Below are 18,455 nucleotides of genomic sequence, written 5' to 3'. Positions count from 1 at the left end.
TTTCTCTTGCTACAAATCAAATTTCAAATTTGAGTCACCAAAAATGCTAAACTAATTTTTGCTCTAGAAGAATCAATTTTTGGAGTTAGAAAGTGCTTAATACCTCATTTTAATCGCCTGGCATTGCTTTATAATATACAGGTAATGACTTGGTTTTTTATGGAACAGCTGACTAAAAAATCGAGGTTTTGTGATAAACCCACTTTTGTTGTTGCTCCATAAATGATATTTTTTTTCCCAATTTTTTTGGCTGTAAAGAAGCTTTATATATTCATATAACATCCACCTAAATTTGACTTTTGGTATTTTATTTATAACATCACCAGAGGGAATTGAATTTTGGAAAAAAATATCAATTTATATTTTACACTGCTATGCATTGTTCTTGTTCTTGTTTCTAAAAAAAATTTATATTATAAAAAAGAGAATTATTTAACGCTTCTATAGGTATGTTTATCATTTTTCTATGCTAAATATAACTATAATTACACCCTTTTAAAGTTAGACATCTTAACATATTAACACAATTATTGAATCGGTCTGTATTATTAAGCTGGCAACCCTTAAAACAGCTGCATTTCATTATCCTATTATATATAGTAATTATTATATGTATAAACACACTTAATTTTTTAACTTTTTATTGATGGAATACATATGTTTCTCTATAAAAATAGATCATCAGTTCCAATTAAGATGTATAAAATAAGAGTTAAAAAAAAATATATATATGTCAATGCATTTTGAATTTGAATTTTGGTATTTTATTTATAACATCACCAGAGGGAATTGAATTTTGGAAAAAAATATCAATTTATATTTTACACTGCTATGCATTGTTCTTGTTCTTGTTTCTAAAAAAAATTTATATTATAAAAAAGAGAATTATTTAACGCTTCTATAGGTATGTTTATCATTTTTTTTAGGCTTAATATAACTATAATTACACCATTTTAAAGTTAGACATCATAACATATTAACACAATTATTGAATCGGTCTGTATTATTAAGCTGGCAACTCTTAAAACAGCTGCATTTCATTATCCTATTATATAAAGTAGTAATCTTTGTTGTCTTTAGCTTAAGATTTCGACAATTACAGTACCTATTGAGTTCTGTGTTTTATGGATGCTTCCTATAGGACCCTGAATAGTTTTGGAATTTTGAAAATAATATCAATTTATATTTTACACTGCTATGCATTGTTCTTGTTCTTGTTTCTAAAAAATATTTTTATAATTAAAAAGAGAATTATTTAATGCTTCTATAGGTATGTTAATCATTTTTCTAGTCTAAATATAACTATAATTCCAGCATTTTTTAAACATCATTATATTCAAGTTATTGTAATTTTTAAATAAAATATCAATATCAAGAACTATTGGAACAATTTTTACCATGCAAAACAAGGTGTTATAAAGTGTAGGATCCCTCACAATATCTATCTGTCTGTCTATAATGCATTACACATGTAATGCTAATAGAGAGGATGCTATAAGAGTGCTCTTATAATGTGAACTTCTCATAATTGAATGGGCTTCCTGAAACCAGAGACCATAAAGTTGGCCTAGTAACTACAAGGGGGAGTGCAGGAGTATCCAGGGGGAGGTGCTTGTAAAAGGGTAATTTTTTTAGGGATGGGGGTAATCACCCCCCTTAATATATTATGGGGGGTATAAACCCAGCCTTTTAAATTTTTTTTAATAGGAGTAAAGAAAATCCTTAAAACTTACAAATCTAGGAATCAAACTAGCACCCCAACCAATAATCGGTTCCATGCCAAATGTAGGAGTGGAAAAACATTGAAGGGACAAATGCATGAGTCCCAAACGTCAGAGTGGAACAAACGCAGGAGTGGGACAAACGTTGGAGTGGACAAACGCAGGATTTTTGGGACAAACGTTGGAGTGGACAAACACAGGAGTCCCAAACTTTTTTTTCAATTTTGAATTTTTGTTTACAAACACAGCCCCCCCTACCTTCGTCCCGTTACTTTTCTTAGATAGGTTAGGTTAGGATATAGGCTAGGGGGCTGAGCGCTGCAGCCATAGTCATTATTTTGTAGACAGGGGTATAAAAAATTTCAAAATTGTAATATTATTAAAATAGTAGACACTCCTAGGTTTTATTTAAGCAATGTCCACTCCAATGTTTTCCACTCTGACATTTGTCCACCTTGATGTTTGTCCACTCTGACGTTTGTCCCATTCTTACGTTTGTCCACTCCGATGTTTGGGACTCCTGCATTTGTCCACTCCGATTTTTGGGACTCCTATGTTTGAGGTAGAACCCCAATAAGTAAATCTCAATAAAACTTGATAAAATTATGCAAAATATCAAAGTATTCAATCCCTGAATTTCAACCATCTATCTTGAATAGGAGTAGAGAAAATCTTGAAAACTTGAATTGTAGGAATCGATATAGCCCACCCCAGTTTTTTGGCAAATCCTAATGAAACTTGATGAAAATATGGAGTATTGATAGAGAGAGAGAATATTCAATCGATGAAAATTTAAGCCTTCTATCTTTTATAGAAGCCAAGAAAATCTCGTTTTCCCCTTTCTGTCTCAGACAGACAGACATACCAATGGACAGACATACAGATGAATGGACAGACAATGGACGGACAAATATTTTGAATTATAGAGTAGCTTCACTACTAAAAAACTAAATAGGATAATTGTTGTACACAAATTGATTTCAGTATGTTTTAAATGAGCTTACATTATCAAGGACGTCCAAGCTTTTTGATTTGGGGGGGAAAGGGGGAGGGAAATTTGGGCATCCCCATGTTTATTTTGTGGGGTAATCTTTATATAAAAAAGGCAAGGACGTCAAAGATTTTTATATTTTTTTTTTTTGGGGGGGGGAGAGGGGAAGATTAAAAATTATGGGGTTGCCCCAAATTAATTAATAACCCTTAACCCCCTAACCCCCCCCCCCCCCCCCCCCACCAGGACATCCATTTACATAAAGTAATGATTATAAAGTTGCTAAGTACCTTCATGCTACAAAAATCATCTTCCAACATTCAAGATTAATTCTAAAACGCCTGAATTAACAATAAGAGCTAACCATGCACAGTGCCTCGAAGGTGCTTTGACTTAAGTGTCAGAACCTAAATTGGGACATAGTGCATTTCATTACCCTAGGTTAGGTAACTTCATTTCACTTTTCAAAAAAATCTAAAATGCATCGGTTTTTGAGAAAATTAGATTTAAAAATTTCTAGTTAAATTTTCACCCACTAGGAGTTACCGCATAATCATGACAAGAAAATCAAAGATTATTTATTTAATATTTTGAACAACTTTGCTTTTATAAAGTCAGTCATAAAACCTCCCTATATATGATTTATTTAAGGCTGAATTTCTGTGACCTTAGCAAAGCAATTGATAAAAATACCCATTAATCACATCACTTCAGGAGTGGTTTTATGAAGAAATTTATTAGAGCAAACTTGTTCAAAATTAAAAATAAATAATCTTTGCTTTTCTTGTTATGATTATACGGTAACTCCTAGTGGGTGAAAATTGAACTTGAAATTTTCAAATTTAATTTTCTCAAAAACCGCTGCATTTTAGATTTTAGTGAGATATTTAGTGAAATAAAGTTACCTAACCTAGGGTAATGAAATGCACTATGTCCCAATTTAGGTTCTGACACTAAAGTCAAAGCACCTTAGAAGGCACTGTGCATGGTGTGGATATACACATCCTAATTGTAAAAATGTTTTGCTTTTTAAAATTGTAAATCAATTATTCAGGAATCGTTTTACTTTGTTTGTTTACTAGCAGCTGCGCTCCAAACATCTAGGAGCTCTGTAATTAAAGAATAAGGAAATTAGTAAAATAGCCTTATACTTTACCGAAATCTTAAGCTACAGACAAAAAAGCTTTATATAATATGTATTAATTTGTAAAACTGCAAATGATAAAATATGACCTATTTTTTTCTCTTTAAAAATTCTCTTTAAACACCTCCCCCTTTTTATATAAAGATGCTAATTCCCCCCTAACCCCAAGAGGATATAAGCAGTAAAAACCTCGCAGGTGGCACAATTTTCTAACACTTCTTTCTTATTTAGTCTTTTAAAAGGATTCAAAATGCATTGACATATATATATTTTTTTTTAACTCTTATTTTATACATCTTAATTGGAACTGATGATCTATTTTTATAGAGAAACATATGTATTCCATCAATAAAAAGTTAAAAAATTAAGTGTGTTTATACATATAATAATTACTATATATAATAGGATAATGAAATGCAGCTGTTTTAAGGGTTGCCAGCTTAATAATACAGACCAATTCAATAATTGTGTTAATATGTTAAGATGTCTAACTTTAAAATGGTGTAATTATAGTTATATTTAGCATAGAAAAATGATAAACATACCTATAGAAGCGTTAAATAATTCTCTTTTTTATAATATAAATTTTTTTTAGAAACAAGAACAAGAACAATGCATAGCAGTGTAAAATATAAATTGATATTTTTTTCCAAAATTCAATTCCCTCTGGTGATGTTATAAATAAAATACCAAAAGTCAAATTTAGGTGGATGTTATATGAATATATAAAGCTTCTTTACAGCCAAAAAAATTGGGAAAAAAAATATCATTTATGGAGCAACAACAAAAGTGGGTTTATCACAAAACCTCGATTTTTTAGTCAGCTGTTCTATAAACAACCAAGTCATTACCTGTATATTATAAAGCAATGCCAGGCGATTAAAATGAGGTATTAAGCACTTTCTAACTCCAAAAATTGATTCTTCTAGAGCAAAAATTAGTTTAGCATTTTTGGTGACTCAAATTTGAAATTTGATTTGTTGCAAGAGAAAAATATCAAAAAAACATACTTTTTTTTTATCTCAGAGGCAAATTAATGGTACCAATATATTCGCAAATGTCTTATATACAGTTTAATACACTTTTAAGTCCATTATTTTTGGGGCTTTGAGTGAATGTCGAATAAGGTTGATTTCTAGCCTTTGGGTACTGGTGTAATAATAGTGAAATGTCACCTGCCTGCATTGGTTGGGTTCTAGGATGCAGAATAGGACTATAGGTGATAAATCATTCCTACCCCAAATATTTTTAGCCAATTCTGTCTTTCATAGGTAGCTTGAAAATGTTGATTGGATCATAGATTAGTTTATCTTCTATTAACCTCCCCCCCCCTTCTATGAGTTTAGTTTCTTATAATCAAAGGAAAAACCAAGAAAACTTTTGTAGCAAATAACACAAGTGTTTTTACTATTTAGCATGAAATAGTGTCTGCATTCTTGCATTCTGGGCACTTTCTCAATTTTGTTAAAATAGCTCAAATCCTGGCTAGGACCTCAGCTTAGCTTTTCTGAAATGAGATACTCATTCTAATCAGTTGTTATTGAGATCTTAACTGACAGACAAAAACCTAACCGCTGTACATAGCATGAATCAAATGCAATTTGAAAAGTTACAAAATTCTGTCTTGTGTAGCTTTTTAGAAATTGGGAGAATCTTAATATGCTAGGTAGATGCTTTTTTTATTAAGTTTATTGCCAAACTGTAATGATCATAGGACAGGGAGGGAGGGAAAATTAGACTGCAAATTTCCTTGATACCCAAAGTTTAATTTTGACATTATCTTATTTTTTTATATAAATCATTTGGTACATTCATTGAATTTTGACAGGTTGCATGCATCCAACCTAGTAGTGTCCAACTATTTAACCAATAACTTTTATCTACAGAAGCGGTAATTTTGTCTGTCATCATTAGGTACATACATCAATTTATCTTCATTGTTTTATCCCTTAAGATCCCTTATAAAATACCGATACTCTGTGTATAAATGTATACTTTCAGAAAACAGGAAATAATTTTTGGCTAACAAGTGTTTAAAGTTAATGATGTTTTGAATGCACACCACCACACCAGTGAGGAATTGTGCATTTTTTTGACAATCCAATCTCGATCAAGCCAGTATTATCTGGCTTAGTTTTTTATTTCATAAAAATCTCTACTTTACCAGTAAGGGAACTTTGGGCTGTTTATTGCACTAGTCCCCAAATTTCTATACTAACGGTTTCTTATTCTTTGGCTTAACAACTTTGGGAAATTTTATGATTGGTTCATTGGTTCATTAAGTTTAGTGTCGATACAATTCAACCATTAATTGTAATCTACACTTAAGCGTTAAGGGGTATTTTGTTTATCATAATTGGGGGATGTTCATTAATTTACCGGCCATTGTCTTATCTTATCCCTCAAGATCTCTAGACTTGATCCTTGTATGATAATAAAATGCTTGTTAGTCGATAATGATATTGACTATTGGGAATTTATAACAAGAGTGTTAACATCCATAAGTAGCGAAGCACAAAAAATCATAGATGTAAATAGATAAAAATTACAAAATATTATAATTTATCTTTTTGTAGCATGACTGACAGAATGACGGACTATGTAAATAACATACTGGATGCTTATTTGTATAGGGAATCTTCACACAGCAATCAGCTGTCTATGATGAATAGCATCCGAGAAAATTACATTTTCCCCAATTCTCCATAGCTTTAAGGACTGAAGGACGGACAAACAAAGTGAAAATTCAAATTGCGAGGCTTGCTTTAATGGTAGAAAAAAGTTATATAAAAGGTATATAGAGGTATAAGCTCTAGTTTTTGGAAATATACCTTTCCTGTGCTACGCATAGTTTAGGTGCTACTTGTTAAAATGTCCCAACTGACTTAAAACTTTACTATTAACACAAGGCGCGCAATTTGAATTTTAAAAATCTACGTATTTTTTTTGCACACCCTTTAGATTACCTTTGAGGGCTTTAAAACCATGATATAAACGTCTTATATGAAATTCTGTTTAGGAGTCGAAATGAAACAAACCTTCCCGCCATCATTCCAGAGGATAAAATAAATCTCTTGGATAAAACTAAATTTATTGTAAGTATATTAAAAATGCCGCTTTTTTAGTAGCGTAGCTACTCTATATTTCACTTTTTCTGTTCGTAAGTCAGTCAGGCCGTAACACCGTATGCCTTCCAGAGGATAAAACAAATCAGTTGAATAAAACTAAATTTATCGTAAGTATAATAATAATGCTTTATTATTAGCGATGCCACCAGGGATAAGGGATAGGAAACCTGGCCATAAATTAGGTCTCGGCCTGGTTTTGAAAGGGATCATGCAACTTTTACCATTTGCCTAATTTAATGACCTTACTGGCGGACGGCTCATATTGGCTACCGCTCTAAACCAATAGTGTTCTGTGATTTGGGCTTGTTTTGTATCAACCAATCACCAATTGGCGGAAATTTTAGAAGCAGACAATTCTAGAAAAAATAATGATTTGTCTGCTACGAAAAAATAAATATAAATGGTGTTAGATCACATTAGTTTAATTATTAAATCTGCTTAGAGTTAAACATTATAAAAGGGCCATATAGAAAAAACAAAAATAACGGGATTATTTTTTTGGAAAGAAAGTAGCTACAAATTTTCATTTGGTAGTTTATAAATTAGATGTTGTATTTTGAATTTTAAAAAGGGAGGGGGCGAAAGTGACACTTTTTGAAACCAAAACTAAAAGTTAAAGGAACTCAACTAAAAAAAGAGTTACAGGTCTGACATTTTGCATGGCAGTTGCTTTTTAGGGGTACAATATGGAACTGTAAAGAAACGGAGTTGCAACCGCCGAAAACCGCCGAGAAAAGGCAAAAAAAATTCGGCGGAAAACGGCGGTTTTTGGCGGTTGCGCCGCCGTTTCTTCGCAGTTCCATATTTTACCCCTATAAAGCAACTGCCATGCAAAATCTCAGACCTGTAACTCTTTTTTTAGTTGAGTTCCTTTGTTTACTTTTAGTTTTGGTTTCAAAAAGTGTCACTTTCGCCTCCCCCCTTTAATACGGAATTGATACAACACCTTAACCCTAATTTTTGTACAATACAACACAGTACAGATATATCATTACATTATAGTATCCAAAGAACTTGATAGAATGTTACCCAAGTGCATATTTATTTATTTATTTTGAATTTTAATTAGCAATGAAATTTTCAAATAAAATTTTTACTCATTAATAAAAATGCAAATAATACAAACTAAAATCTGTCTGAGGGAAACCCAACGATAGCTTTCTGACAGTTCAAATTACCAAAGTAAAAGATAAAAAAATTTTGGGAGAGAAAAAACTTCATTTTATCAAAAGCCATTAATATATAGGTTTATAAAAAGTTATGTTTTTTTACTTTAAACTAGCTACCTGAATTTGATTCTATACTTTATCTACACACACACACACAGCTTTTTCATTAGCGTTTAGGACAAACCACTGCGCCATCCCAAAACTGGTTTATTAGGCCTAGGCTTGAAATAGGCCTGAAATAATATTTTCCTACTATTCCCATCCCTTATCCCTGGATGCCACTCTTTATAACTTTATCTGTAACGCTTCAGGAAAATGTGATTTTTCAGTGAAGATTCCCATGACCTTTGCGCAACTAGCATTACATTTTTTCCGTCTGTCTGAAGTTTATACTTCCAAAGACAAAAATATTTATTTTCCATTCATGTTTGTTTGCTTTTCTTCCTATGGGTGTTGTCATCCTTGTTCTTATTTTTTTTACATTCATGAATTATATTTACGAAGTCTGTTTCTACTAAAATAATGCTGTATCTTAGGGGGGGGGGGGGGGGTGCTTGCAAACCAAGTTACATCAATTGTGAGGAAAAAGTCGACAAAAAATCGCAGTGTTTTTCATCAAATGTAAAATGCAATCAAACACCTTTCTTAAGTCTAACTTCCAAAACGTTTTAGATACTAGATTTTCCTGTTATAAACTTGTTATGGCAATGTTTATATGGATACAAAAATTTGCTTAAGTAAGCTTGCTACTACCTACTGAACCAAATTTAAAATATAATTGGAAATAAGTTTCACTCTTTACCCACAACGCAACCATTTTCTTTACATACATTATTGTACAATGTACATTCTGTAATTGACATAAATGATATATATTTTTTTTTAGGGTCATAGTGGATGTCCAAACAAATGGAACATTTTTCATGAATGTGTCCTATTTTGTCGGACACACTGGGGCAATGGATATAAAGAACCTGTAGATACGGTAAGATTATTAAATTGTTGAGTAGCTACTCTGATCTAATTTTTCTGTTAAGTCCTTTTTTTTTAAAAAAACCATAATAAATTATTTTTTAGTATGGCTTCGAAACCGATTAATATCTGTTGGATTAGAACCATTTATCAGCTATACTAAAAAAAATCATGTATAGCATCGTATCAGAGGCAATTTTCTACGAATATTAAAATGAAAAACCATAAAATTAATATGAGTTTAGTTAAAGTAAAAGTTAAAGTTAAAGTTAAGGAAAACATTACCCCTGGCCTTCGGCCCTTTGGGCTAACAAAACAGGTTTTTTTTATTTTAATATTCGCGGTAAGATATCAAGTGTACATAATACGATGCGATAATTAACAATTCTTGTCTAGGATATACAAAGAAGAAATTAAAAATTTTCTTTCAAGAATTTATACTTCTATTCAAAATAAAATTTTTAATTAAAAAATATTAATAATGGTGTAAGATATTTGTACCTTGTAAACATGCACTTTAACTGTACATTATCTAATGTACTTATAATTATAAATAACATTATATATATTTGATAATACTTACTAATACATTACTACATACCTAGTACCTTTTAAATAACTTTGGGGACGGTTTATAACAAAGTAGAGCCAAACCTTTATATGATGTTTCAAATATTGCAGATAAATAGAACTTTGATTACATGAACTTTTGTCTGGATGTCCTAATTTTGCATGGTAATGAGTTCTGCCTGTTTTTAGCCAAAGGATTCTCCCTACTCTTAATACTTAATTTATTTGAAACTATTATTCATCAAAATTGAAATATAAGATAATTATATCATCAATTACAGATATCTAATAATCTCGAAGGTGAATTCTTGTCAATTTGTACAAATCAGTAAGTTATGATGTGACCTAATCTAAAATCTCTTATGATTATTGGTTTTGTTTGTATTTGATTAGGTAAACGAGTATAGTAGTGTTTGAGTGGTTAATATAAAACTAGGGATTTAGGGACGAGTTATTTGTTCCTTTTATTTATAAAAAGTGGTATTTTTTGGGTCCTTAAACAGCTTGCTTACCACTGATTTGATTGAGTTATCTATTTCAGGAATTTTTTACTAGTCTCAGAATTAGGGTTGGCAATCCGGATCCGGAATCCGCCCAATTTTTGGCTAATTTTGGAATCCGGATCCGGAATCCGTTTTTAATAGCGGATTCCGGATTCTTATTTGGTAGGCTAAAATTAGCGTCTTGAGTTTTTTCTTTCAACTCCTCCTCTTTGAAGGCAAAGATTTTCATCATTATATATAATATCTTTTAAAATCTGGTTCGATTCTCGGAAGTAAATTATAGAGAACACCAAGAACATTGATTTTTAGGACATATGTAGCACTTAATTTTTAAAAAAATATAAGAATCCTTTTAAAATATTGCTAGAATCCAGAATCCGAATCCGGAATCCGCAAAAATAAGAATCCGGAATTCGCAAGGAATCCGCCACTTTTTTTGACGGATTCTTTAAGAATCCGGAATCCGAATCCGGCCCAAAAATTCGACGGATTGCCATCACTACTCAGAATTGTTTATATCATTTTTGTAATTATGTCCTGTGATGGTTTAGACTATTTTAATTCACCCATCCCCTCCCCACATATTGAATGCATGGCCCCTAGATTCTAGGTCTGCAAAGGCTTGCTTGTATTTCTATAATAATATTTAATAGCTAAATGTACTTCACCATATATTCCTGTCTGACATAACAACAAAACGATTATATAAACATTCAGTCTCAGGCGTTCTTCAACTTTAGATAAACATTTTTAAAATTGATATAAAGGATTTATTATTGAGCTAGTAGAATTATAGGTAGATTTTATTATATTCAATAAGTTTATATTTGTTTAACTAATTTTTTTTTGCCTCACAATATTTCAAGTTACCATATATATGATTTCATACCGATTTAATTAGGGTTGGTAATCTGAATCCGGAATCCGAAATCTGCAATCCCCCCAATTTTTGGACCCATTTGGGATCCAGAATCCGAGTCCGCAATTTCAATTGCATTGCAGATTCGGATTGTTAATAATTATGATTTTTGTAGCACTTTTAAATTTTGCATTTAAAATGTGGCAGAAAAAAAGTATTTTATTGTATACTAACTTTAGGTAAATTGTGGGTAGCATTCAATTTTTATGTATTTTATTTTCACAGTAGCTTTTCATGCTTGTTTTAGGTTAGGTAAAGGAAGGGTTAGAAAAAGGCCGCTGTAGTGGCTAGGTTTTTTATTTATTAAAAGACCTTTAAGAATATTGATAAAATCCGTAATCCACAATCGGAAAATCAGCAATCCCAAAAAAACAAGAATCCGCAATCCACGGATTTATCCGCTATTTGTTTGGGCAGATTTTTGTAAGAAATTAAATCCGACCAAAAATTGCCAACCCTAATATTTATAGTTACAAAAGATATGATTTCGTTAAATTTAATTAAACAGCCATTGTCCTATAAATTGATACGGTTACTGAGTGCTTTAAATAGTTTCAAATGTACAATATTTGCTTGCTATCATATTGCCTCCTACCTCTTAAGACCAATACTGACCTTCATTGAAAATTGTAGACCGAATTTACTTTTGAAGTATATAGGGTACTATACTATTCTTTTAAAGAATAAACTATCTCGCTTCTAACATTTCTAATTTGTGGAAAGAATCTACTTTTCTTATACAATGCATTATATACCTTATTACCCTGAACTGATAAGAAGTAAAGAATTGAGAAAATGACTTCCTCATTTTTAAGAAAAGAAAATTCTTTAGATTGAAGCTCTATGAACTATCGAAATAAGTAAATAGGTCAAATAATACAATATTATTTTATTCCTTCATTATGATGTATTATTCTCAAGTTATGATTATATAAAAGTATTCTTTTAATATGCATATCAAAGGATTAGGTTGTGTTTGTGTTTGTGCATTTGTTTTTTTTTGTCTCAAACGGCAGGAAAAAAACAATTTGTAGAAGCTTTTTATTGTCACCTAGCAAGGTTTGTGCTATTTTGAGGGAGGGTGGGGCTAAGGTTGAACAACTGGCCATAAGAAGAATTTTTAAGAACCTGTTTAGTTAGGATTATTCAACCAATCTTTTTAAATTCCTATTATTTTTCTCTTTTTCCCTGGAATCATTTTTGACATCTTGGAATTACCTAGTGTCATAAAGAAGATTCTAATATTAGAAGGGTCTTACTCTGTAAGGTAGGGGACATTGGGCTGTTATTACACTAGTCCCCAAAGTCCTATAATAACATTTTATTATTCGTTGTCTTTACAACCTTGGGGACTTTTATTGAATTCTCATTGGCTTGTTCATTTAGTGAATGTTCCAAACTTTTCGAACACCAATTGTGATATATAAAAAGGGTAATTTTGTGTATCATCATTGGGGATGTACATCAATTTATCGGCCATTGTCATATCCCTAAAGATCCCTGTTTTAATTTTTTGCAAAGTTTCATTATTCCAATAATTTGAACATTTTTTATGCCTCTTTGAAAAATGGTATTTAAAAGATTTTTATTCTTCCACTAATAAAATTTTCTTTTTTGAAACTAATTATAATGTGTTCGACCGCCCCCCCCCCCCGCAAAGAAAAAGAAAGATAAATGTTTCAAGCTTTTATAATGTCTTTTTGAAAACAAGTCATATGTTTTACTTCTTGTCCCAATTAAAACTTTTGTGCAATATTTTTTTGTCATTTATGGCCCTTGGTACCTGTAAAACAGTGGTCTCCTAACAACAATTAGCCAGTGTATGTTGTGATCATTTTTCGAATGTAGAGAGAAACCAAAGACTTGATTTCATTAATGGACAGACAGACAAAACATATAGAGCAGTTTGATTACTATAAAAATATGCTGCATTTTACCGTAAGAAAACTTTTTAACTTTTTTACATGCTTTAGTAATTATAAAGTTATTACATATATATATTTTAAAATTTGAAAGCTGAAAGTTTTATGACGTTAAGATCTAAAACTTTTATTCTACAGAATTACTGTAAGATGCAGAGCTCTTGTACAGGCCTGATTGGTTAGATTTTAGTTTGTTTTTTAACATTGTAACTGTTCTCTGTGGTAATTTAGTATTATTCTTCTAACATATTATTTAAAATTAAAAATTGCTTCTCCATTTCAAATAGGAGACAATTTTGATCTTCCCTATACTTGAACTTTAAAAGTGTCTTAAAGATTTCTTATGAGCAACTTAAAATATTTTTAGATACTGTAACAAAAAGTTATTAGGTCTTATTTCTTTGTTGAACTAAGCTTTTGGTATATGTGTATTAAATTTTAGAAATGTTTTTCAAAATTCTCTATTTCTTTTCTATGTTTCAACTTTACTTTTCTGAACTCAATAAATTTATAATAAGTTGAAAACTAAATCGAAAATGTGATTTTTTATTCATTTTTTAGGGTTATACAATTTTAAATACACATATCTAACATGGTGTTTTCACAGAAAGTTTTGGCTTCTTCTAATTATTCCTTTTTTTATGGTTTTAATAGTTTTTTAATAGAATAGCTCATGTATAGTTTTTAAAAGCGAAGCTTTTCTATAATTAGGGTCGGTCCGTCCGTCCGTAACGGATAGCTTTTTGTTGTTGTTGTAAATTTAGGCATGTTAGAATTGTCCTATCTATTTCAAATTTTGCATGGTGATTCCTTTAATAGTTAGGTACGATTTAGAAAGTGTAGCAACTCTATAATCATCACCAAAACGTTCGTACGTCCATTTTAAACATGTTGATTTTTTTACTTTTTTAACAACAAGTTTTTATGTGATCTAATCATCCGATTGATCTGATTTTTGGTATATTGATTCCTGGGACAACAAAGTGTAATGTTATAAGCGAAGCAACTCTATAACAAGTCCAAAAATGTAAGTATGTCCATAAACATTATCCGGAATCAAGCAGTTTTTCAACAAATTTGCTTACAATTTTGCTTTGACTCTTATACATTTATATTATGATTATTCAGTTCTGACACTATACAAGTGTTAATGTCCGTTTGTCCTACCGTTTCAGTGCTTCGCTTTTATGGATGTTGTCATCCTTGTTTCTTCTACATACATGTAAATATAAAAATTATCTATATAATATTATTTTATTTGGTACTTGGTTGTTATAGGTATTAAATGATAATAATCGCTACTGTATGGTATCGAAACCGACTAATATCCGCTGAATTAGAACCGGTTCTCAGTCATACTGAAAAAAACCAAGTATAATTACAGATAATAGTCCACGAAAATTAAAACGAATATCATAAAATTATAACCAGTTTTTGCCTCGGTCCTCCTCGGGGCTAACAGGACTTTTTAAAATCTTTTCATTTTAATATCCGCGGAAAACTGCCTGTAATACGATGCGATGAAAAAAATGTAATTTAGGAATATATCCGAGTACATAATATGATGGTAGAAAAGTATCACCCTCTGCCAGATGGATGGAGAGAAATGTATGATGCAGGAACAGGTAAACAGGACATCTTTTCATTCTACCCCCAAAGGGATAGTTTCACGAAATGCATTTGAACTTAATTTAGTGAACCGCATATTTTATCCTGGTTAAATGGTTAAACTACATTTATATGGCATAAAATTGAATTCATTTCAAATATATGCTATTTAAATGTAGTTTACCCCATTAACTAAGAAAAAATATGCGGTTCACTGAATTAAGTTCAAAAGCATTTCGTGAAACTACCCCTTTACTTATATTGTTTTGTTTCATTAAGCGGGATTCTCCTTCGATTTCAAGTGATCATCTAGAGAACCCAAAAGCATCATCCGCTCGTAATAAGATGCACTACTCTAACGCATAACGTAGAATATTAGGTTAAGTAACAATATGCAGCTAACAAATCATCTAGAGAACCTTGTAGCATCATCCGCTCGTTTTAAGATGCAATACTTTAGTGTCCACTGGTGTATATTAAGTTAAGTAACAGCATTTGTCTGTACTGTGCATGGTAATAAGATTTGTCTGTACTGTGCATGGTAATAAGATTTGTCTGTACTGTGCATGGTAATAAGATTTGTCTGTACTGTGCATGGTAATAAGATTTGTCTGTACTGTGCATGTTAATAAGATTTGTCTGTACTGTGCATGGTAATAAGATTTGTCTGTACTGTGCATGGTAATAAGATTTGTCTGTACTGTGCATGGTAATAAGATTTGTCTGTACTGTGCATGGTAATAAGATTTGTCTGTACTGTGCATGGTAATAAGATTTGTCTGTACTGTGCATGGTAATAAGATTTGTCTGTACTGTGCATGGTAATAAGATTTGTCTGTACTGTGCATGGTAATAAGATTTGTCTGTACTGTGCATGGTAATAAGATTTGTCTGTACTGTGCATGTTAATAAGATGCGCCTCTTTACGGACAAAACCATTACCCAAATCTATTAATTAGTGTCACGTGGCAGATTTTTACGTTGCTATTATGACGTGGTGTGATTAAGACTAGAATTTAATATCTTCCCGACAGCAAGCAGGCACGCTATCATTTACGATTAAAAGAAAAATTTAACTTCCTTCCACGTAGGTTTTTCATAATAAATTTGAATATAACTTTTATTTTCAGGTCGTCATTATTATTGGTGTACAAAGACAGACAAAGTCTCCTGGCTACCCCCTGGACATCCTAGAGCTAGGGTAAGCATAATTTTAGTAGCGAAGCTACTCAATGATTAGGGCTGCTCTGTACGTCCTTATTGCTGGTGTACAAAGACAGACAAAGTATCCTAGCTACCCCCTGGACATCCTAGAGCTAGGGTAAGCATAATTTTAGTAGCGAAGCTACTCTATGATAAGGGCCGATACGTCCTTAGGTATCGGATAGGTCATTTCGTTAATTTGGGCAAAATAGAATTGTGATTTTGATTTTATACTTTGCATGATTTTGATTTTAAACTTGACATGATTTTTCAGAATGAGAAACGGTTTTAATCCAGCGTATATTAATCGGTTTCTAAGCCATACTGGAAAAATCCTATGTATAAAATACAATGTTAGTTTAAAATAACCTCAATATAATCAAACCAATAAGGTTTCTTAACTTTAATATTAAGCTTGTAAACTAAATGTTAAGTACCATATTCTATTTTCCCTACTGTCTAAATTTCAATACTAATAGTCTACTGAAATACCTATCTTCATTATAATAAAGTAACAGGTTGTGTGTTTGTCTGTTTGTTTGTACCGATGGATCTCGCTAACCTCTGAACCGATCGGGTTCTCCTTAACATGGTACCTTATCATAGGTCCCAGGAAGGTTTATAACTATTTTGGGGGAGGGTACCACCACCCTCCCAAGAGAAATCACAACAACAAAAAATCAATAAAGGAATAGCTAATTTAGTCATAAATGTATTGTCAACTAGAGACTGCACCCCTAAACTAGGTGGAAGAGGGGGGGGGGATGTCGACCTTCTTCTTTTATATTAGTTTTTTAAAAGGTGGAGGTAACCTCTCCCCAAAAAGTTATAAACTTTCCATGGGCCTGTAAGAAGCTTAATTATAAAGGAGAACCATATCGGTCTAGCGGGTAGCAAGATCTTTTCCTAGAGGGAGGGAGAAGACATCGGTTAGAAAATGATTCATTCACATGCTAAACTAGAATCATCATATCAATAAAAATTTAAAAATATTTCTCGTATTCATTCGAATCCGGTGGATATGAACCGGTTCTCATCCATACGATAAACTATGTCTAGCATCGTATTATATCCAGCTTTCTACGAATATAAAAATGTACAATTTAACCCGTGTTTTCGGCACTTTGGGGCTAAAAAAACTGGTTTTAATCTTATAATTGTACATTCTATATCCGCGGAAAGCTAATACGATGCGAGAAATAACTATTACCTAACGTTTCATATCAATTTCACATTTACCTTTCATTACTTTTGCTTATTCTATGTACCAAATAAAATTATCATTAAATAACAATTTTACGTCAAACCTCATGTAAAATAGAAATTTGAACAGAGAGAGAACAAGGTTAATATTTTACTCTAGTTGAGAAGAAATAAACAATAGTTTAAAACAGACAAACAGACGGGTCGACATAGTAGGTATAAATGTCAGAAGCTGTATACATCACGTATAAATATCATTACTCAAAGGACATAGCTTTTTATTAGAGTGAAGATAAAAATTTGTTTGGGGAGGGGGAACCTTCCCTTTATTTTTGGAAGGAATGACTTACATTTGTAGTTTTAGAATATCTTTTATTCTAAAATATAGATTTAGAGAGAGAGAGAGAGAGAGCGTCATATATCAAATTAATTTACTCTTTGTTAAGTTACATATCATTTTTAATAGCGTAGATTCTCTAGTATTCAGTTTGTATGTCCGTCTGTCAGTCAGTTATGGTTAACGCTATGTGGGCAATGTTATTTTCTCGGCTGCTTTTCAACATAGTCAGCTGAAATTTTCAATGAAGATTCCTATGACATGGGAATCTAGTCTATGAATTTATATATTTGTACGTCTGTCTGTTCGTCATGCTTCACAGAAAGGTTTTGCATATTATGATAACTGAACATCCGCGCTACAACTCACTTTGTCCGTTTGTACATTCCATGATTTTTAAGTGCTTCGCTTCTAATGGCTGTTGTCATCCTTATTAATAGCGAAGATTCTCTTATTATTCAGTTTGGACGTACCATCTTTTGTCTCTACGTCTGAGGGATCTTAATGGATAAGACAATTGACTATAAATTGATGCACATCCCCAATAATGATTAACAAAATTTAACCTTTTGTCTATTAGAATTATTGATATAAGTTTGGAATTCGATAAAAGTACCCAAAATTTTGAACAAATTTGAGTACCAGTGTAATTGACTGTCTAATGTCCCATTCCTTAATAAAATAATTCTAAAATTTACTTTGCCTTTTGTCTATTAACTATTTGAATTTGACTAAAGAAAACAAAAAGTCAAATAAATTAAAGGTATATGTAGTTTGAACAAAATTATCCTTGTATTGTAAAAAGTTTTATATATTTCATAAATAACTTCTCTTTTCTCTCTCTTTCTCTCTCCTTCGTTTTTCTCGCTACTTTGAATTATTGAAAATGGATGAAATAAAGTTTGCTTTGGACAAGTATATACAACTAAAGGAAAAGTTTTTGCCTTACATTTTTTTCTAATATCTATAAACAATTTCTATATAACGGTGCAAGCCTTTTTACATCAACATCTAGAGGCTTTGTATTCGAAGGAGTGGATATTGAAGAGCAAAAAAAATAGCCTA

General features: G+C 31.5%; 1 protein-coding gene across 1 annotated transcript in view; it reads left to right on the top strand.

The window, feature by feature from the left end:
* PQBP1 (poly-glutamine tract binding protein 1) overlaps positions 1 to 18,455 on the top strand; it is a 39,534-nt gene that overhangs the window by 12,674 nt on the left and 8,405 nt on the right. Inside the window, exons 5-8 of the mRNA XM_080153793.1 lie at positions 6,876 to 6,951; positions 9,040 to 9,138; positions 14,580 to 14,664; positions 15,778 to 15,848. Coding sequence (XP_080009919.1) covers positions 6,876 to 6,951; positions 9,040 to 9,138; positions 14,580 to 14,664; positions 15,778 to 15,848 — 331 coding nt within the window. The remainder of the gene's footprint in view (positions 1 to 6,875; positions 6,952 to 9,039; positions 9,139 to 14,579; positions 14,665 to 15,777; positions 15,849 to 18,455) is intronic.

Source organism: Acartia tonsa, chromosome 3 (genome assembly GCF_053477335.1).
Source record: "Acartia tonsa isolate MP-2025a chromosome 3, ASM5347733v1, whole genome shotgun sequence".
Taxonomy (NCBI): domain Eukaryota; kingdom Metazoa; phylum Arthropoda; class Copepoda; order Calanoida; family Acartiidae; genus Acartia; species Acartia tonsa.
Note: the sequence above shows the minus strand (reverse complement) of the source record. Positions and strands in the feature narration are given on the sequence as shown.